This window comes from Geotrypetes seraphini, chromosome 10, assembly GCF_902459505.1.
Source record: "Geotrypetes seraphini chromosome 10, aGeoSer1.1, whole genome shotgun sequence".
In the NCBI taxonomy this organism is placed as follows: Eukaryota; Metazoa; Chordata; class Amphibia; order Gymnophiona; family Dermophiidae; genus Geotrypetes; species Geotrypetes seraphini.
In genome coordinates, this window is record NC_047093.1 from 35695375 (window position 1) to 35717623 (window position 22249).

At 44.1% G+C, this 22249-nt stretch overlaps 1 protein-coding gene across 3 annotated transcripts in view; it reads right to left on the bottom strand.

The window, feature by feature from the left end:
* Positions 1-22249, bottom strand: part of SEPTIN9 (septin 9) — a 463475-nt gene that overhangs the window by 356298 nt on the left and 84928 nt on the right. The window contains exon 1 of one of the 3 annotated variants that reach the window (XM_033960625.1): positions 13046-13171. The exons of the other annotated variants lie outside the window; for them this stretch is intronic. Coding sequence (XP_033816516.1) covers positions 13046-13067 — 22 coding nt within the window. The 5' untranslated portion in view covers positions 13068-13171. Of the gene's footprint in view, positions 1-13045; positions 13172-22249 lie in introns of those variants that run through there. 3 annotated transcript variants of the gene reach the window in all.

Below are 22249 nucleotides of genomic sequence, written 5' to 3' on the forward strand. Positions count from 1 at the left end.
AGATTTTTGTATCGATTTGTTGTATAGTGATTATGCATCATTACGTTTTTTTTATTTTATGAGAAACTGTATACCATCTTAAATGGTATTGCCAAGAAGAGGATATAAAAACTATATAGAACTGGATTTTCAATATCAGAACTTTTACACTTAAGGCTCCTTTTATAAAGCCGCGCTTGGGCCTTAACGGCGCGGAATTGAACACGCTAAATTGCCGCATGCGCTAGCCACTACCGCCTCATTTTGAGCAGGCGGTAGATTTTCGGCTAGTGAGCACTATAGCGCGTGCTAATCCGGTGCGTGCGTTAAAAACGCTAGCGCACCTTTGTAAAAGGAGCCCTTAGACCCTGATTGTATAAAAGGCGCCTAGATTAAAACTGTATTTTAAAAGGATTAACTGAATAAGAGAAGCGTCAAGAACAACCTTTACAAAGGTGGGATAACCTAAATGTCTTAACTGCAGTGCCTCTCCGGCGGGTTTCAGTTTGGCTTGTCAAGACATTTATGTTATCCCACACATTTGTAAAGGTTGTGTATTCTATCTCTCGGAACCCTGAGGAAGACGTGTTTTGCCGAAACACGGCCTGTGTTGGGTCTTCCATGACAAATGTTCTCGATGCTTCTTTTATTCAGTTAATCCTTTTAAAATACAATGTCAACATTTGTCATGGAGGACCCAACACTTGTCGTGTTTCGGCAAAACACACCTTCCTCAGGGTTCCGAGAGATAGAATACACAACCTTTACAAATGTGGGATTTCTAAGTGAGAGGGAAAGAGATGGTGCACGTGGGGAAATGAAAACAGAGGAGAATTGTTGGGCATAGAGAGAGAGAAAGAGAATTATTGGACATGGTGGTGGGAGAGCAGCGAGGTAGCGATGCATAGGGAAGAGAGACACGAGAGGGAGAAATGTTGGATGTGGTGGTGGAGAGGGAACAGTGGGACGAATGAAAAGGCATGCAAGAGAAGCCTCACATGATCTGAGTTAAATACAAATTCAACTTATGAACAGTTTTAAAAATGAAACTCGTTCTTAACCTGGGGACTGTCTGTATATCAGAAGCATCTATCCAAGAGAAGTTTATACTGACACTGACTACATACTGTAAAGTGTCTCACCTGTACACAGTTGCTATTGAATATAGTCCTAAATTTGCATGAAGAATCCATATTCTAGTAAAGTTACAGTTCAGAATTGAGATACTGGAGAGTACAGTGTGAATGGATTAAGATGCCAATTGGTTTCCCTGACCAATTCACCGGGCATGATAATGTTACAAGCAAAACAGATCTGTTGAATTCTGAAATGAGGCCTAATCTTTTGGTTTCCATGTTTGGGCCTGACATAGCAGTAGGCTTTGGAAAACTGGCATGATTCACCTCACTTTCCTGTCCCTTCTTTTTGTTTTCTCTGCAGTAGAGCCAGACACATGAGCTACCTTAACTCTTATCATAAGAACATAAGAATAGTCTTCCTGGGTCAGACCAATGGTCCATCAAGCCCAGGAGCCCATTCTCGCAGTGGCCAATCCAGGTCACTAGTACCTGGCCAAAATCCAAGGAGTAGCAACATTCCATTATCTCAGAGTAAGCAAGATTCTGGAACCCCAAATAGTAGCAACATTCCATGCAGAATCCACAAAGAGTAGCAAGATTCTAGAATCCCAAGGAGTAGCAACATTCCATGCTCCCGATCCAGGCAAGCAGTGGCTTCCCCCATGTCTCTCTCAATAACAGACTATGGACTTTTCCTCCAAGAAATTGTCCAAACCTTTCTTAAAACCAGCTACGCTATCTGCTCTTACCACAACCTCTGGCAATGCGCGTTCCAGAGCTTAACTATTCTCTGAGTGAAATTTTTTTTTTCTCCTATTGGTTTTAAAAGTATTTCCCTGTAACTTCATCGAGTGTCCCCTAGTCTTTGTAATTTTTGACGGAGTGAAAAATCGACCCACTTGTACCCGTTCTACCATTGCTATAGTAAGTTGAATTAAGATTGGTTTAGGGCAGGGCTTTCCAAGCCAATCCTTGTCACCCCATAGCCAGTTCAGATTTCAGTTTATCCGCACTTAGGGCTCCTTTTACAAAGGTGCGTTAGGGCCTTAACGCACGGAATAGCGTGCGATAAAATGCCACGCACGCTAGCCGCTACTGCCTCCTCTTGAGCAGGCGGTAGTTTTTTGGGTAGCGCACGCTAATCCGGTGCTTGCGCTAAAAACGCTAGCGCACCTTTGTAAAAAGAGCCCATAGTATGTGCGAGATAAATTTGCACACACCGATCTCGCTAATGAATGCAAAATTACCCTAAGCACATTCACTGTGGATATTCAGGATAGGTTTAGGAAGCTCCTGTTTCAGTGACTAGATGGTTCTATTGGACACAAATGTTTTGGCAAGCTTGCAAAGCAGAACTTCCTTCTTCAGGTTGGAAATAAGCAAATGTTGACTATATCAAAACATATACAGTATATATCTATAAGTGAGACATGAGATAGCCACGTGGGATCTCTCAGAGAGAGAAAGAGATAACGGTTCCTGTGGATGGGCAGACTAGATGGGCCATTTGGCCTTTATCTGCCATCATATTTCTATTTCTATGAAAAGTGATCCAACAGTCTCAAGAAAAAAATGTGATCATGTGACTCCCCTTTTAAAGGAAAAACACTGGCTACCTGTTACAGTGTTCTCCCCAGGGCCTTTCAGCTGGGCACTCCGCCCAGCTAATTTAGATGAGCGCCCGGCTGTAATCTCGATCGCAATCCTGCTGCCGCTGCCGCCTTCTGCTCAACATTAAAAAAAAAACCCTTCTCACCGGCTTGGAGATTTACCGGGCTGACTCGGCACAGCCTGAATCGCAGGAGCCTGACTGTTTTTTTTTTAGTTTTTAACGCCAGCAAGCGACTTGAACTCGTGCTCCGGGGCTCTAACATGTGCATGCCGCTTCTCTCCGAAACCGGAAGTCACTTCCTGAGGGAGGAAGAGAAGGGAAGTCGGCATGCACACGCCCCGGAGCATGGGTTCGTTATAGGAGACAGGTCAGCTTACAACTTGCTCTTGCTTGCTTCGGGCTTTCTTCGCTGCCGGATCCTGCCTACTTTCTGTTTCTGAAAGTAGGCAGGACCCGGCAACGAGGAAGGCCCGAAGCAAGCAAGAGCAGCGAGCTGTAAGCTTCCTTCCGTTGCTGACTTATGGAAGATAGGTCAGTGATGGAAGGAAGCTTACAACTTGCCTTAGTCCAGCCCTGCACAACATGCGGCCCAAAACGGATCTCACTGCCGATATGGCTCTCACTCCGCTCTCCTTTGAAGATTAGCTCAGGAGGCAAGATTTAGCCCGAGATCAGACCAACATTAAAGGGCATCTGAGCAGATGTCCTGTTTTTCTTTACCTAAAAATACCACCTTGTCTAATGTAATCTCTGATCAGATCCTTAAGAGTGATGCAACTATGTATGCTGGACAGTCTCCTCCAGTAAACAGAGCTTTAAAGCCTGCAGCCATACAGGACCAGATGGTCAAAGGGCTCCGAAGTGTAGTATTGCCAAGGGATCTGTCTCACAAGTTTCTGCCGCTGGCAGATGTAAACACAGCACAAGAAATAGAGACTTGTGGCATTCTGTGTGGAAAGCTGATGCATAATGAATTTACTATTACCCATGTAATAGTGCCAAAGCAGTCTGCTGGACCAGACTACAGTACAGTGATATGGGGAATATGGAATAATTATTCAGTGTTCAAGATCAACATGATCTCCTCACAGAAGAAAGACGGAGAGAAAGAGAGAGGCAGATACTGAAGAGGGGGGGAGAGAAGGGAAGGAGATAGAGATGCCAGACCATGGGGTGGAGTGGCAAGGAAGGAAGGAAGGAAAGGAGAAGAGAGAGATGCCAGAGCATAGGGGAGGGGTGGAGACAAAAAATGGAGAGGGGTTGAAGCTGAAATAAATCATGTACAAAGGAGAGAAAGGGCACAGGATATGGAGTTTACTGAAGAGACATAGAAAGAGGGAAGATACCATATGGAACAGAGAGAGGGCAGACACTGGATGGAAAAGGCAGAAAGGGTGGACAGTGGATGCAAGGGTCAGAGATAGGGTGGACAGTAGATGGAAGGGGTAGAGAGAGGGTAGAGGCTGGGTGGTAGAGGCTGGGTGGAAGGGACAAAGAGAGAGGACAGATGTTGCATGGAAGGGAGCGAGGACAAATGCTGAATAGAAAGAAGAGAGTGAAGAGAAGATGACTAAAGCAGAAACGACAAAAGGTAGAAAAAAAATATTTTTGTTGCTTTACGTAGAATCAAGTAGTATTGTAACTGTATTGATTAAAATTTATCAATAGGAAATGGAAATAAGGCAATTTTGGGAGGGAATAAACCCCTTTCCTCAGGTCAGGACAGGATACCATAACAGCTGTATACTGTACTGTCTTGAAGAAAGATTTGGCCTCTGAAAGCTAATTGAAAAATGGATTAGTCCAATAAAATGGTACTTTCATATTTCTCATTATTTTATTTCTATTTGTTAATTTGTAAAGTGGTGACTGTTATGTAGAAGTTTTTTTCAAATTTACATCTACTGTCTTTATATTTTGCACAGTATTAGGGGACATGTGTCATTGTTTCTGTGGTGTTGCATTGTATGCAGAGTCTGGTTTCTTGGTTCAGTTTAACTTTTGACTACATATTTCTATTTTTAGTTTGTGATTATTCCATATTGGGCGAGGGTGTATCTGTGTTCTGTGTGTATGAAAAGGACATGGCTTTCTGTTAGCATCGACTACAGGATCAATTGACTGTGTAGGATCTGGTTTGTTTAGTTTTACAATGCGTGTGTTGGTGTTCTAGTGCTCATTGCAGTGTTTAAGATGCTGCCTTTTCCTAGATGCACCCTTATTGTGTGACTCATATTTTTTTTATATAGAGGAGGGGGTTGTTAAAAAATGATTAGCACTGGCTATCATATATACTAGGTACACCACTGGATTTAATGACTCTATTCTAACTTTACTGTTGACGTAGGTGTTGTCCCCCCCAACACACAGACACACATTATAAAGAATTAAATTAAAGTTGTATTATCAAGTAGCTTTCAAAAGACATTATAAGCAAATAAAAATAAAATATTTTTAATACATTGCTAATTATTACCTGCATCTTTGCCTATTCTGTTTTGCCCTAGCTCTTACTTTGCACTATAGCAAAATAAAAAAGAAGCAGATAAAGATCAATCACACAGTGCCCTTCAAGGCTCAGTAACACCTCTCCATAAATTATGTGGAAGAGGTCTGGAAGTGGGGATAGCATCTATTTCATATCCTCAGTGAGACCTCAGGAAGGAACCTAGTGATCAAAACATTATTAGAGGTGTTGTACAGCCATTTCTTATATGATTGGATGAGCTATATTTATCTTTTTTTTTAGTTGTTTAAATTCATGCAGAAATAAATGGTTAGATTGAACCTAATGACTTCATTAACGCATTTCCCTTTTTTAAACCTCTATACTATTTGAAAGAGGGTGAATATCTAATTATTCACTTCTAGAATTGGATACTTCTTAAATTTAGTAAAAATATTCTGGCACAAGTGTCAAACCTTAAAAAAGGAAGTCATATCGAGCATTGGAAAATAATAATAATTAACTAATAAAAATAGTATACATTTAATTTTCCCCACTACCAAATTTCCCCGCCCCGCCCGGCTGGAAAAAATTTCTGGGGAGAACACTGCTGTTAACCAACGAATCACATACAAAATAGCTCTACTTTCACATAAAATTTTAACAAACAAAGCCCCTGCGTTTTTAGAAAAACTTTTAATTCCCTATACTCCTATAAGATCTTTAAGATCAGAAGAGAAATCACTCCTCCTAATCCCTTCGCTAAGAGTCATCTACTCTAGGAGAGACACTATCTTTTCTGTCACAGCCCCTCAAATCTGGAATTCCCTCCCAGCTAATATAAAGGGATGAAAAATTGCTTGGTAAATTTAAAAACCTACTAAAAAGTTGGCTTTTTAAGGAAGCTTTTAACTAAGTTACATGCATTTTATAAACCCCCAAGACTTTTTTTTTTTTTTTTTTAAATAGAAAAAGCTATAAGTAAAATCGAGCAGGTAATCTTTTATCCATCCTTCTGTTTCAATATCCTACCCTGTTTGATTTACTTTATAAATTGTATTTAATCCATTTTATTTTTTCCTTTTGTTTGGCTGGTATATAGTTGTGTAAATCAATTGTCCGAGTAATGTGTTATTCTTATTATGTTACCCCAATTTTTAACAGTTTTTGTAAATCGCATTGAAGTAAGATTTTGCGATCAAATCAAAATTTTGTTAAACTTGAAACGTGAATTTGGAGGGCGGGGGAGGAGTGAGTAACAGGAAGAGATGGGATGGCTAATCAGAAAGTGACAATGCGATATAATTTTATCTGCTTTCGAAAGCTTGTCAAAAACTATATTGTTAGCCCAATAAAAAAGGTATCACCTTATTTTGCTTTCCTTATTATTATTATTTTAGTTTGGCTTATTACCTTTAAAGTGGACTGAACAAAACAGGAAGAACCAGTTTCCCACAGAACATAAAGGTGAGAAATGGAGTAGGGACCAAAGAGACTTGGCTCTCAGTAAAAGGTCTTCATTTTTTATCCAACAGAACAGCTTGAACTGTTCTGCTCGATATAGAATAAAGACCTTTTATTGAGAGCCAAGTCTCCCTAGTTCCTCTTTCTCTATGGCCGTCCCTATTCCATTCCTAACGTTCAAAATGGACTAATATGACAAGTGTGCTAGTTTATCCATTGGACACAAAGACAATCTGACTCAAACACAATTAAACATTGTTACTAAATCACAGAGGCTTCATTTCCGTTTATCATTTTGCATGGAGGAGCTTATACATTCTCTCACTAAACATTTGTGATTAGTACTGAATTTCCAGCTCTCTCTAGGAGCTAGCTCTGTGGGTGTTTGAGTACCCCCCCCCCAATATTGAGTTAACACCTTGACTTGTGTCCAGGAAGGAGTAATTTCCATTGGGTTTATCACCCCCATTCATTTTCAAAAGTTGTCAGCTATGCCTTCCTCTAGTGTTGATAAAACTGGGAACTGACACTATACTATACTCACTCGCTATATATGGCCTGTCATACTTGTAGTATGACTGGAGCTAATCTATACAACTAGAGAATGTGTATAAGGGGTGACAGTCGGTTCATAGACAACCCCGCGAAAGACAAAGGCGCGCGCCGACAACTGAGCGCAAGACGGAGGCGCACGCTGAAGAAAATTACAGTTTTTAGGGGCTCCGACGGGGGTTTTATTGGGGAGCCCCCCCCCAGTTTACTTAATAGAGATTGCGCCGCCATTGTGGGGGGTTTGGGGGGGGTTGTAACCCTCCACATTTTACTGTGAACTTAACTTTTTCCCTAAAAACAGGGAAAAAGTGAAGTTTTCAGTAAAATGTGGGGGGTTACAACCCCCTAAACCCCCCACAACGTGGCGCGATTTCTATTAAGTAAAGTGGGGGGTTCCCTCCACGCCCCCTCCCCCGTCGGAGCCCTAAAAACAGTAATTTTCTGCGGCGCGCACCTCCGCGCTGCACTCAATTGTCTGCGCGCACCTTTGTCCCGCTTTTGACCTGACACCGTGACAGTCTATCAACCTGTCAAAGTAACAGCTATGGGTGGGCCTAGGTGGGCTCAGGCCCACCCAGCAGCGGCACTACACTGCCTTCTCCTCCGCGGTGTCCCAGCATCTGTCCTCCTATCTCTCAAGCCTGTCCCTCCCCAGTATACCTTGCACACATCCCTGGCACCTACAGTGACACATTTTTGCTGCTAGCGCCGGCCCCAAAGGCTTTTCTGTGCCACATCCCGTCCTTACTGATATCACTTCCTGTTTCCTGTCTGGCAGAGGGAAGTCTTCGGGATGAGTTGCCATAGGCACCAGGGACACGTGCAAAATATAGTGGGGAGTGATGGGTTTGAGAAACAGGAAGGCAGATGCTGAATGCCACAGAAAAGAGAGGGGAGAGATGTTGGATGGGTGTAAAAATAACTTCTTTATTGGTTTTATATCTCTAGGATGGGGGTGTAGAAGGGCCCATCCAAGTTAACTAAGGGCCCATCCAAAAGACTGGATCTGGCTATGCCTCTGATCTGTCCTTATTTTCATTATCCTCCCTTTCTCCACTACTAATGGACCAGACTGCGAGATCTCTTAAGGAATAGAACTTCTGCAATGCAGAACCTTTGTCGTGGGGCATTCCTATATTTACAGAATTTCCTACAGTTTCCATAATAGAATCTCTGAAATCCACTTTCTCCCAAGCTATCCCAAGGTCTATTACTGTAATCTGCATTTACAGTGCTCACAACATTTTATGGGATATGGATTTAGCAACTAGTGAACCTCTGCTTCATGTTCTACATCATAGGAACTAGCTCTGTGTGTTTGAGCACCCCCAGTGTTGAGCAAACACTATGACTGGGTCTGGGAAGGGGTAAGAACATATGAACATAAGAATAGCCTCACTGGGTCAGACCAATGTAGCCCGTTCTCATGGTGGTCAATCCAGGTCACTAGTACCTGGCCAAAACCCAAGGAGTAGCAATATTCCATGCTACCGATACAGGGCAAGCAGTGGCTTCCCCCATGTCTTAATAACAGACTACGGACTTTTCCTCCAGGAACTTGTCCAAACCTTCCGTAAAACCAGCTACGCTATCCGCTCTTACCACACCCTCTGGCAACGCGTTCCAGAGTTTAACTATTCTCTGAGTGAAAAATTTTTTCCTCCTATTGGTTTTAAAAGTATTTCCCTGTAGCTTCATCGAGTGTCCCCCTAGTCTTTGTAATTTTTGACGGAGTGAAAAATCGATCCACTTGTACCCGTTTTACTCCACTCAGGGTTTTGTAGACTTCGATCCTATCTCCCCTCAGCCATCTCTTTTCCAAGCTGAAGAGCCCTAACCATTTCTATTGGGTTTAACACCTCCAATCATTTTGAAAATTTGACTCTTACCTTCTACAGTAACCTTCACTTTAATCAGGGGTGTGATGTGACCCAGCTTTTGAAGAGAGATTTTTTGGTCAATCTTAGCTTTTTTTTTTTTTTTTTTTTTTAACTTCCTCTTCTGCTTTTTTTCAGTTTACAATCAGAGCTACAAGGAGCAAAGAGAATCAGGAGAGACAAGGGCTAGCCATAAACATCTCTTTCCAGAAACTGGGTCACATCACGTCCCTGCTTAACTAATGCTTATAAAACTAGGATGGATTAGGAAACAAAGTTGTCAATTTGAGAAACATAGAGAGAGCCCCCCCCCCTTCGTTTTATTATAGTCAGAAGCAGCGGAACATCCTTTTGCTTGGGAGGACCAAGCTCTATGTTCCCACCCTCCATCACTGAAAATTAGTAGGGTCATGCCCCCGCCCAAAGCCTTTGCCTAAAGTGACAATTGTATAAATTGACACCTCTATTGAGGCATTTCAAGGAAGCGTGCTTACTAACTAAGCAGTTATAGAATATTTGTATAAAAGTTGCATTGGCAGGTCAAAAGTTGGGTATACCTAGTTACGAGGGGCTGCTTACAAGTTATTCCACACTTTTTGTTTCAATGATACAAAATGAAAAGTGTCAAGAAAAGTATGGAATAACTTGTAAGTTTCATGGCTCCATGTCATTCCCTTTTTGGCTGGGCTGAGAACTTTTCAGCAGCTCTTCATATTGTGATGTCATAATGCCTCATTCCACCAATGCCTAAGAGCCAATCTCATCGGTGATGTCACAGTTAGAGAGTTGCATGGGGACAGAAATACCACCCGTCCCCACCAGGATCCTCTCCGTCCCCACCCATCCCCGCAAGGAATTACCTGCATCCCCGCCCATTCCCATAAAAAGCAGCAATTACTTCTGACAGAATCATCAATTCCACAGTTTCTTTTGTGTTTGCGCTGCTGTTTTCCTTGTGGAATCTCTTTGGTGGAACCCTTTTTTTGTTTTCTGTTCAGGTAATTAACTTATAAACCCCCTCTTTTATTAAGGTTGACGTGTCCATTATATTATATGGACGAACCCTGCTTCCCTGTGGGAGTCCTGTTGGCCAGAGGGGGATCCCCGTGGGAGTCCCGTGGGTTAGGGGGGATTGCCGCGGGACCCACGGATTCCCGCGATCCCCGTTCAGACCTCTAGTCACAGTGGCTTGGTTTTCCTATACCTGTGACCATTTACCAGATGCGTTTGCCTCATTGAAACAAAAAGTGTCAAGAAAAGTGTGGAATAACTTGTAAGTTTCATGGCTCCACATCATTCTCTTCTTGGATGGGCTGTGAACTTTCAACGCCCCCTCGTAAAATGGCAGGTCAACGGTTAGCATAAGTGGGTGCTCCAATTGCATCACACAATGCAGCTGAGTATTCTATGAGTTGCACAGGTCACTTCACAAACATGCTCATGACACACCCATGACCTGCCCACAAGTACTTCTACCTGACAGTTATACACCAAGTAATTTAAGAGCATTGTGTATATAGCAATGTTTCCGAAGTCTTACCTGGCATATCCCCTTGCTATTCAGTTTTGCAGGTTTCCCCCAATGAGCATAAATGAAATAAATTTGCATATAACTGAGGCAGTGTCTGCAAATCTCTTCCCTGCATATTCATTGTGGATATCCTGAAAACCCGATCAGCAAAGGGGTACGCCAGGGGACCGACTTGGGAAACCCTGGTCTTGATTATAGAACCTAGCTGTTACACAGGAAACTCTCAGTTACTCATTTTTTTTTCTTTATTTATACAAATTTAATAATTACGATATCAGATGATACCAGGATAAAAAGGATTCTTACACATAGTTAACAATATTTATACATGGAAACAAAATTCCTCTCCAAGCCCACAACTATGGGAAGACATGCTACAGATTTCTAACAACAAAAATAAGAAGAAAACTAAGAATTGGTTCTCGATTCATTCTTATGAATCCTTAACCAGTCCCTATTATTGGGGCTCTTACATCCTCCAATTTCTCAGGGTTCATAGACAGTAACGCGGAAGACAAAGGCGCGCACCGACAACTGAATGCAAGACGGAGGCGCGCGCCGAAGAAAAAGACTGTTTTTAGGGGCTGCAACGGGGGGTTTTGTTGGGGAGCCCCCCCACTTTACTTAATACATATTGTGGCGGCATTGTGGGGGGGTTTGGGGGGTTGTAACCTCCCACATTTTAGTGAAAACGTAACTTTTTCCCTGAAAACAGGGAAAAAGTTAAGTTTTCAGTAAAATGTGGGGGGGTTACAACCCCCCAAACCCCCTACAACACCCCCACAACACGGCGCGATCTGTCACCCCCCGTCGTAGCCCCTAAAAACAGTCTTTTTCTTCGGCGCGCGCCTCCGCGCTGCGCTCAGTTGTCTGCTCTCGCCTTTGTCCCGGCGCGCTTTTGACCTGACACCATTTCTCAGTAGTGAAACACATTTGAAGAAAGCTCATTTCTGTTCTCTGGCTAATAAGAATTGTTGCAATTGAATGGGATCCCAAAATACATATTCAATGTCTTGTAATTTAACAACAAAGAGAACAGATCTCCCAAAACCCCAAGAAATGGAACTAGATAAGGGGGAGAGACAATCTGTAGAGTGGTTATTCTGCTGACACTCAGAAAACTGAGTAAGATAGTTTCGAACATTCGAAACTATCTTACTCAGTTTTCTGAGTGTCAGAAGAATAACCACTCTACAGATTGTCTCTCCCCCTTATCTAGTTCCATTTCTTGGGGTTTTGGGAGATCTATTCTCTTCAGTGTTTTTGCATCTCCCATTTTTGGGTTTTGTTACTATTCTTGTAATTTAACAAGAAATTTACATGGAAATTTTAGATAAAATGATGCCTCAAGAGCTAAAACTCTTGGTTTTAGTTTTAAAAATTCTTTCCTTCTTAGTTGCGTAGCTCTTGAGATATCAGGAAAAATTCTAACCCAAATCTCCACAAAATTTTGTCATCCTATTTTTGAAGTAAAGTTTCATTATTAACATTTTATCCATCTCACTCATGCATGTTATTACCAGAGTGGAAAAAAACAAAAGGAACTGACCCCAAAATATCCACAAAGAAGAAAATCCAGAGAAAACCAAAAAAAACTCTGTGGAGTGACGATGTTCCCAAATGGACTTTATTTGAAAGTATCAAAGTTCCAAAGGTATACTAAAATCATCCACATAAAAGTAAATCATCCACATAAGAGCCTTAAAGGACCTAGTCCGCTAGGGATACAGGACCCAACATGGTCCGCGTTTCGACAAAAAGTCTTCTTCAGGGGTCCCTGGGGGTCCTATAAAGGTGAGTACGTGGGAAAAAATTGTGTGGTGAACCGGAAGTGAGACACTGCTTGCATTTGCAATGGAAAAGAGTGGACCTACTCTGGATCACATCCTGACTACCTAGTTACTCATTTTAATGACATGCTACTATTCAATAAACTAGACAGATTTGGTGTTCAAAATTCAGCACCAGCTTACAGCTTTGCCTTTCACAATTCTAATCACCCCCTTCCTTTGCAATCACTTCTCAGCGTCAAATGAAGCAAAACTGGCACGACAGTTTCAAGTCACGGAATTTCCAGTCCGGAATTTGCAGTCTAGGAAGAACCCCACCCCCCCCTTTCTGACAGCTTGTTTGAAGAAAGAGAAATCTTATCACCTCGCCCCCCCCCCCCCTCCCATGCACATCCTAAAATTCTGCACGAAAGGGTAACCTCACAAAATGCACTCTGGAGCCTAACAAGAGTACAAGCTGCAGGCTTTCCCGTTCAGAGGATAGACGAGATTGAAACGAAACTTTAAAACGAGATCCAGACACTCTAAAGCAGCTCTGTGTTCTTGGAACGAGAACTTACAAGAGGCAGGGAGGAATGGGTTAGTAAAGAAAAAAAGATCCTTCAGAATACAAAGCCATCTCTCCGCCTATTCCTTCTTCTCACTGTAAATGTCAAAAGGCACCAGCCAGCACAAGAACTTGTCAATCGTCCATTCATGGAAGCCCATTCCCTACCTGTAATCCGGTCTCTCTCCATCACTCCTGAAGGATATATTTAGCATCTGTAGATCCAGTCCGTCCCTTTTGGAGGCGTACCCAGTTGTTGGGTTTTTTTTCCCACCCACTTATGTACCCTCCTTTTCTCTCCTCCTAGAGCTCTTTTGTCTGATCTAATTTCTTCAACGTGTGGCACCAATGAAAGACTCCATGTGCTGATCATATGGGGAGCTTTTTTTTTTTGCACTCCAAACTGAAGTCGTATTGTCTTTTTGTGAAAAGCATATATATATATATGTAAGATTTAAAAAAAAAAAAAAAAAGAGGGAGGGGGAGGGTGGCAGGGAGGCAAAAGCACACCCACGTGAACTTTGGAATTCCGGTCCCCGGTCCCCAAAACAGCCCGAACACGTGTGCTGGTGGAGTGCTCTTCGTGCTCCTGTTCGCGGAGGTTCACTCTTTTCGCTACTGTTCTGCGGCCTCCTCGTTCTGTTTCCGCAGTGCAGCCACTGACAGATTCCAGAGAAGCTGGAAGCAAACCAGCAGTTTAAGCATTTCTCTTCACACTCAGAAAGACGCCCTTTTTTTTCTCTCCCCAAGACGGCTGCACGTGATTTCCTTCTCTTTTTCTCAGGCTTGGATAAAAAAAATCAGCAACAAACAAACCAACAACCCTAACTTGCCTAGTTCATCCATTCTCTCTCTGGGACTTCCCTCTTATTACCGGATCTGGTGTTTCTGGTTGTGCACGACTTACCGACAATGTGACTCAGGTGTCACTAACAGCCCTGCGTGTAATGGTTCAGGATCTAGGTCAGGGGTCTCAAAGTCCCTCCTTGAGGGCCGCAATCCAGTCCGGTTTTCAGGATTTCCCCAATGAATATGCATGAGATCTATGTGCATGCGCTGCTTTCAATGCATATTCATTGGGGAAATCCTGAAAACTCGACTGGATTTCGGCCCTCAAGGAGGGACTTTGAGATTATAACCTGCAGGGGTGGAATTGCCCTGTTAGTAATGTGAAGGGATCAGGGCTGGTGTTGGACATGCTGAGGCCCAGGGCAGAAATGTAGGAGGGGGCCCCCTAAGTCCTCCAGAAGGCTATGTCTCCTTCAGTTTCAGACAGGTGTGGGGCCCCTAGTGGCATAAGGGCCCAGGGCACTTGCCCAATCTACACTCCCTAGCACAGTGGTTCCCAACCCTGTCCTGGAGGACCACCAGGCCAATCGGGTTTTCAGGCTAACCCTAATGAATATGCATGGAGCAGATTTGCCTGCCTGTCACTTCCATTCTATGCAAATCTCTCTCATGCATATTCATTAGGACTAGCCTGAAAACCCGATTGGCCTGCTGGTCCTCCAGGACAGGATTGGGAACCACTGCCCTAGCACCAGACATGGTCAGGGGTAATCACCAAGACCTTTCTAGACGGGAACCCCAAGTAGAATTTATGAGAAGAGGAGCTCACATTATCCCTCTCAAGTCACTTCCTTAGCTCCCCATCCATTTCCGAATACAGTTCAGACTCCTCTTACTGACTTAAGGACATTCACGCTGTAGCCCCTCAATATTTCTCCTCACTTATCTCCCCCTATACTCCCCCTCCTCCGCCGTGAACTCCGTTCATCAGGTAAGTCCCTCTTTTCTGTACCCTTCTCCTCCACCACAAACTCCAGACTCCGTCTTTTCTTTCTTGCCGCGCCGAATAAATGAAACAGGCTACCAGAATCAATACATCATGCTCTGTCGCTAGAAGTATTCAAATCCAAGCTAAAAGTCCACTTTTTTTTTTTTAAACCGCTTTCAACACTTAACTTCCACTTACTGTCAGATACCTATGCCCATCGGATCAGTCCTGCTGCTAGAAACTCCCCAACCCTGAGATATCTGTCTATCCAAATTAGATTGTAAGCTCTTCAAAGCAGGGACCATTTATTGAATGTTAAAATGTACAGCGCTTCATACACCATTCAGTGCTATAGAACTGATAAATAGTAGCAATAGGTGGGTTTCCTAAGTTTATTGAAGGCCTCAGTTTTGGAGGGAAAGTGCCTTTTTCTGGGTCCATTTTCTGCCAGCCAAGGGCTTGCTCAGCCTATTGATCAGGTGAGGTGCTGGCTCAGGGTGCCAGTGATCAAAATTAGAGAATGACATGGTGACAAAATCCATCACCGTTCCCGTCCCCGCGGATAACCGCAGGAAATAATCCCATGTCATTTTCTAGTGTCTGTTTAAACCTCAGTCCTTCTACACCAGCATTCTTCAAAGCAAAGCTTGCAGGTCAGTGGTTGTGGCCATTCATGCTCTGATTCTTATGTGAGCCAAGGATAATGAAGCCATTGTGACATCACTGATGTGATTGGCTCTTAGGCACTGGTGGAATGAGGCATTATGACATCACAATCTCAGCTCTGGAATGTTGCTGCTCAATCTCAGCATTCTTCAATGAGGGTCAGTGGCTGGGCCCATTCATACCCTGATTCTTTCCTCTCTCCTTAAAGAATGACATGAAGATGGTTTCCCGCGGTTATCCGCGGGGACGGGAACGGTGATGAATTTTGTCACCGTGTCATTCTCTAATCAAAATCCTAGTCCGGTCAACCTTCAGCCTTCTAGAGGGATAGATGCCGGGTTGGGATTTTGGCACCCTTTATCATCAGTGCCCTGACCTAGTGCCTCGCTTGGTCCAGCAGGAGAGGAGGCAGTCCCCTTTTCATGCTCAATGCTCCCCACGTTCAACTCAGACTGCATCACAAATGGAGAGGGGAAAAGAGGTACCAGACTGAGGGTGAGGGGCACCAATGCAAGAGTTGGCTCAGGGCACCGCAGACCCTTGAGCCGGCTCCGAGAAAGCAGTCTTAAGTAGGGTTTCCAGACGTCTGGGTTTCCCCAGACATGACCTCCTTTTCGAGGACATGGTCCGGGGATACGGACGGTTTTACTAAATCTGGCCCTTTGTCCAGGTTTTGGAAAAGCTTCCTCAAAATCACATCGGGCAGGAAGGTTTCCGCACATACGCGAATGCCCTCCTGCCCGATGAAAGCAGGCAGCAGGAGCTGGGGCGAGGGAGGATTGGGGGCAGAACTGGGGTGTAATGGGGGCAGGGATGGGTGAAACTGGGTGGGTCTAGGGGTCCAGATTTTACTAAATAGCCGACGAAGGCCAATGGTTCATGATTAAAAAATCATTTCATCAAGGCTCTGAAAGGACATAAATCAAATCATGAAAACATGAAAAACATTGTCAAAATATCTTAGTGAACAATGCAAAAAACTTACGATACCTTCAGTGTACTAACGCTGAGAGTCTTACAGAGTAAGGAAAAAATGGCACTCCAGCGTCTTTTAAAATCGTAATACTTAGCCGGCCATGTCAAGGCTTCGAGGGAGCGGGTCACGTGACAGCCATGACATGGCCTGCTAAGTATTACGATTTTAAAGATGATGGAGCGCCATTTTTTCCTTACATTACATTACAGATTTCTATTCCGCCATTACCTTTTGGTTCAAAGCGGATTACAAAAGAGTTATGGAAGACGGGTTACAAAGTTAGATCAAAGGTCGTTTGCAAGAGAGGGATAAGTAGGATCAGGGGTAAGGGAGGGGAAGGTAAGAAGGGAGTATTCGTGGTATTAAGCTTTGTTAAGGGATTTCTTAAAGAGTATAGTTTTTATTTTCTTTTTGAACATCTTGTAGTCTGGGGTAGATTTGGTTATCTATTGTTGCAGCTTGAGTGGCTAGGAGGCTGTCGTATAGTTTTTTCCGTTTTACTTCTTTGATTGGAGGGTAGGTAAGACTCTCAGCGTTAGTACACTGAAAGTATCTTAAGTTTTTTTTGCATTGTTCACTAAGCTATTTCGACAATGTTTTTCATGTGATCTATGTTTTTCATGTTTTCATGTTTTGATTTATGTCCTTTCAGAGCCCTGATGAAATGATTTTTTAATCATAAAACGTTGGCCTTCGTTGGCTGACTACCCACCTACTGGATCTCAGGGCCTTAGGGAATGCCCTCGAAACCTTCAAACAGGCAGGGCAGTCCTCACCCAAACAGAAAACCAGGTGGCCTCGCACTATATCAGCAAACAGGGAGGGACAGGGTCAACCTCGCTATGCAAGGAAGCTTGCCACATGTGGGAGTTCTCCAACTCCATTCAATGCACCATCCAGGCAACTTACCTCCAGTGGGAGCAGAACGACCTGGCAGAAAGACTCAGCCACCAGCTGGATCCCGATGAGTGGTGTCTCAACCCAGCGGCGATTAAGAAGATCTTCAGCACCTGGGGCACACCGAGCATCGACCTGTTTGCAACCGAACCGAACTCAAAATACTCGACCTTCTGCGCAAAGAGATCAACCCATCGCCATCTCAGCCCCGACGGTCTGTCTGTGAGTTGGAACACCCTAAGTCCTGCAGAAGATTTTTCAGGACAGAGCAACGGTGATCATGATTGCCCTGATCGGGCTCCTGCAACCATGGTTCCCGTTCTGGCAAGGGATAGCGGTTCACCCACCTCTCCCCGCTCCAGATCAGTGCAGTTCTCATTACTCCCTCCACCACGACCTGCGTTCCTTAGCCCTGACCGCATGGATGATGAGAGGATGAACCTACCACAAGACGTGGAGCACACTCTTATGGCAGCCAGAAGACCTTCAACCAGAAAACGCTATGGGTTGAAAGGGAGAAGGTTCCGCTACCAGTGCACAGACACGCAGCGAGACCCCTACAACTGCCCCATACCGGACATCCTGCAGTACATACTGAGCTTATCTCAGGGGGACCTAAAACCCACTTCCATCAAGGTCCACCTAAGTGCAATCACGGCATACCACGCTGGCCTAGACAGCAAACCAGTGTCGAGGCATCCAGTAATCACAAAATTTCATGAAGGGACTGTCCAATCTGCACCCACCGGTCAGACCACCACCGCCCGGATGGGACCTCAACTTGGTGCCGCATCATCTCACCTCGACCCCTTCAAACCTTTGGGGGAGGCAGATCCCGTATTCCTGGCTGGGAAAACCCTGACCATCGTGTCTACCGACACACTCCCTCATGAGAACAGGGTGGTACCCAGTACCCACCCCCGATTCTTGCCGAAGGCGGCTTCAGCGGGCCTCCCGGCACTCTACATCTCCCCACAGGGAGGCACACTGCCACCTCAGCAACACCTCCTGGACTGTGTGCGGGCCCTGACTATGCAGCAGATTAGACAAGCCTCAATTGTTCGTCTCCTATGACCAAAACAGACCAGGACTTCCAGCCACCAAACGCAGGCGCGCGCGCTGGATATAAGAGTGCATCCCCTTCACCTATAGAAAAGCGCACCATCAACCGCAGGTGGGAGCCAACGCCCACCAGCGCAGAACCATAGCCAACACAACGGCACATCTGCACCACACACCAATAGGGGACATCTGCGATGCAGCCACTTGGTCCTCCATGCACACCTTCACCAAGCACAGGTTCCCTCCCAGGAGGGACAGCAACCACTAGCACAGCCTTGACAAACACTGATCAAGTAGGGTGTTATAAATATCGACAAACACTGTTCAAGTAGGGTGTTATAGATATTGATTAAGTAGGTCTTCCAGCACTCCTTCTAGACTGAATGTGGAATAGGCAAGTATGAATTCTCACATGCAAGTACGATTTGTCACTGTTGACCAGTTGTTTTCTCACTGTTCATTGATTGTCATTGACCAATTTCACTGTTCTGTGAGTTAAGTAGGTCTTCCAGCAATCCTGTCTAGTCTGAAGGTGGAATAGGCAAGTATGAATTCTCATATGCAAGTACGAATTGTCACTACTGACCAGTTATAAATTGTCACCGTTGACCAGTTGGTTTTCTCACTGTTCATTGATTGTCATTGACCAGTTTTCGCTGTTCTGTGAGTTAAGTAGGTCTTCCAGCACTCCTGTCTAGTCTGAATGTGGAATAGGCAAGTATGAATTCTCATATGCAAGTACGAATTGTCACTGTTGACCAGTTACGAATTGTCACTGTTGACTAGTTGGTTTTTCTCACTGTTCATTGATTGTCATTGACCAGTTTCGCTGTTCTGTGAGTTAAGTAGGTCTTCCAGCACTCCTGTCTAGACTGAATGTGGAATAGGCAAGTATGAATTCTCACAGGCAAGTACGAATTGTCACTTTTGACCAGTTGGTTTCTCACTGTCCATTGATTGTCATTGACCAGTTCACTGTTCTGTGAGTATTATTGCTCAGTTAACACAGCACTTTATCTAAAACCTTGTTTCCACAACTTTACCTGCTTTGCCTGATTACCCTGCCCGGCTCGGCCTCCACAGCCAGGCGAGGGATGCACAAAGCGCTAAGGCGCAGGTCCAGTCGGTACATCCCTCGGCTAGGGAGTCACCTATATGTGGCTGACTCATCCTACTTGTCCTAGGAGAAAGTGTAGTTACTTACCTGTAACGTAGGTTCTCCATGGACAGCAGGATAGTCAGCCACACAACCCACCCGCCTCCCCATACGGCCGACCCGGCCACAGCTGGGAACATCCTGGGGATTAGGGGGAAGCAGGGGGAAATGGGTAGGGCTCGGGCATGCCCAGTGGGGCCCGGGCACTGCACGTGCTCAGAGAAAAAAAAAAAAATCTCTCTGAGCTATTGGAGAGCTTATCCGCAAATTGGGAAGTGTTGGGACAACACCCATATGTGGCTGACTATCCTGCTGTCCACGGAGAACCTATGTTACAGGTAAGTAACTACACTTTTTTTTGCATTGTTCACTAAGCTATTTCGACAATGTTTTTCATGTGATCTATGTTTTTCATGTTTTCATGATTTGATTTATGTCCTTTCAGAGCCCTGATGAAATGATTTTTTAATCATAAAACGTTGGCCTTCGTTGGCTATTTATGTGAGGAAATCCCATTAGTGCCCGCATCATGTTATAAAGTTTTCGCTGATCTTGAAGCAAAGATAAGTGTTGCTTGCACTTTTTTTGATGACATTTAATGTTGAATTCACTTCAACGTGGTTATTTTCGCCTATGATAGAATGTTGGAGGGGAGCTAATGAGTCACTTAGGCTCCCCTTCATAGTTCCGGAGCACTGTTTGCCCTGCAGCTTCTGAGGCGTTTTCCACCAGTAAGTGTACATCTGTTGAATTAAATTGAATGCATAGGATATAAAGGGGTCAAGCTTTGAGCATTTTTCCAGCGCTTATACTGGAGGTTATTGGCTTATTGTTTTGCAAATTAAGTTAATGCATATTCATGGTGGATATCCTGAAGACCTAACTGGCAAGGGGGGATGGGTACTGAATTGAGAAACCCTGATGTAATATACTACATTTGAGGAAGTAGGATTTCCCTTATGCAGAAAATGTAGAGTCCTGTGATATGTTCTGGTATAGTTTACTGTATTGCACGGTCATGTGACATTCTCTTCTTTTTGAGCTTCTGTTGGGAGTTTGTTTTTCATTAATTTTTGTTTCAGATCATAGAAGCCAGCGCTGTAGGTGCTTGAGCACCCCCCAGTATTGAATAAATTCCATCACTGTATCTAAGGAGAAGTAATTTCAAGTGAGTTTAGAACCCCCAATTATTTGGAAAAGCTGCTCTTAATCTTCAGATTAGGTGGTTGTTGGAAGGCCAACATTGGTGGAGCTTGGAATTAGAGAATTCATTACTGTTCCCATCCCTACAGATAACCACAGGAAACAATCCAGTGTCATTCTTTCGTGTCTAATCGCAACCTCAGTCCTTCTACACCAGCATTCTTCAATGCAAGGCTTGAGGGTCAGTGGTTGAGCCCATTCATACTCCGATTCTTCCCTCTCTCCTTGAAGAATGACATCGAGATGGTTTCCCGCGGTTATCTGCGGGGACGGGAATGGTAATGAATTTTGTCACCGTGCCATTCTCTACTTGGAATATCTCCTTATCACACTCATCTGCTGTCATTAATGTTTGTCACCCACAAATTGCTATAGTGAGAATGTATAAGAATGCATTTAGATTCATTTAATGTCAATATTTTTTTTTCTTTTGCTGCATTTCTGTAATAAGGTTCTCTGCTTAGAACCTAACCCCCCACCCCTGGCTGAGCTACTGCTTGCATTCCCTGAAAGTACAGGCAATCCTGAGAATATCATATCTAGCTTTGTTGTGCAAGGTTTAAGCAATGATATATAATCAATACTGGTCATTCGAACCCGAGCGAAAAAGGTTGAGGCAGCAGACCTCAAAGTCTAAGATTCAGTGAAACATTTAAGAGGTAGTGCTAGCTAAGGCCCCTTTTTATCAAGCCGCGGTAGAGCGCTTTAGCACTGGCTGGCAAAGCAAATGCTCCGGCGCTCATTTAGTTCCTATGCTTTGACGCTCATTCAATTCCTATGAGCGTCAGATCACTTACCTCGCTGACCAGGGCTAAAACGCTCTACTGCGACTTGAGAAAAGGGGACCTGAATTTTTTAAAATTTCCCCCACCAGATTCTTAGCTCTGCTGCTTCCCTTTTGTTTTTATTTCTGCTTGAGACTTAAATTATTTTGGTTCTGATGTAATAATGAAAAATTAAATGGTCAAACTGCCCAGAAAGCTACCCAAAGTATTGAGGGTAGGAGGAAGTTTGCTAGTATAAAAACCATAGAATGCCTCGATCATGTCACCCCTCTCTCTGCGTTCCTTGAGTGAGTACAGCTGCAACTTATCCAGCCGTTCCTCGTAAGGATCTCCCGTACGAGGAACGGCTGGATAAGTTGCAGCTGTACTCACTCGAGGAACGCAGAGAGAGGGGTGACATGATCGAGACATTCAAGTATCTCACGGGCCGCATCGAGGTGGAAGAAGATATCTTCATTTTCAAGGGTCCCGCGGCAACAAGGGGGCATCCGTGGAAAATCAGGGGCGGGAAACTGCACGGGGACACCAGGAAATTCTTTTTCACTGAAAGGGTGGTTGATCGCTGGAATAGTTTTCCACTTCAGGTTATTGAGGCCAGCAGCGTGCCTGATTTTAAGGCCAAATGGGATAGACACGTGGGATCTATTCACAGAGAAAGGTAGGGGAGGGTCATTGGGGTGGGCAGACTAGATGGGCCGTGGCCCTTATCTGCCGTCTATTTCTATGTTTCTATAGATATACGGTACGCAGAGGAATTTTATAATAGAATATATGCAGTTGCAGAAGGAACAATCGCATTATCACAGAATGAGAACTAGAAGGCCTTGAGCATGCGCAGATGCTCAAGGCC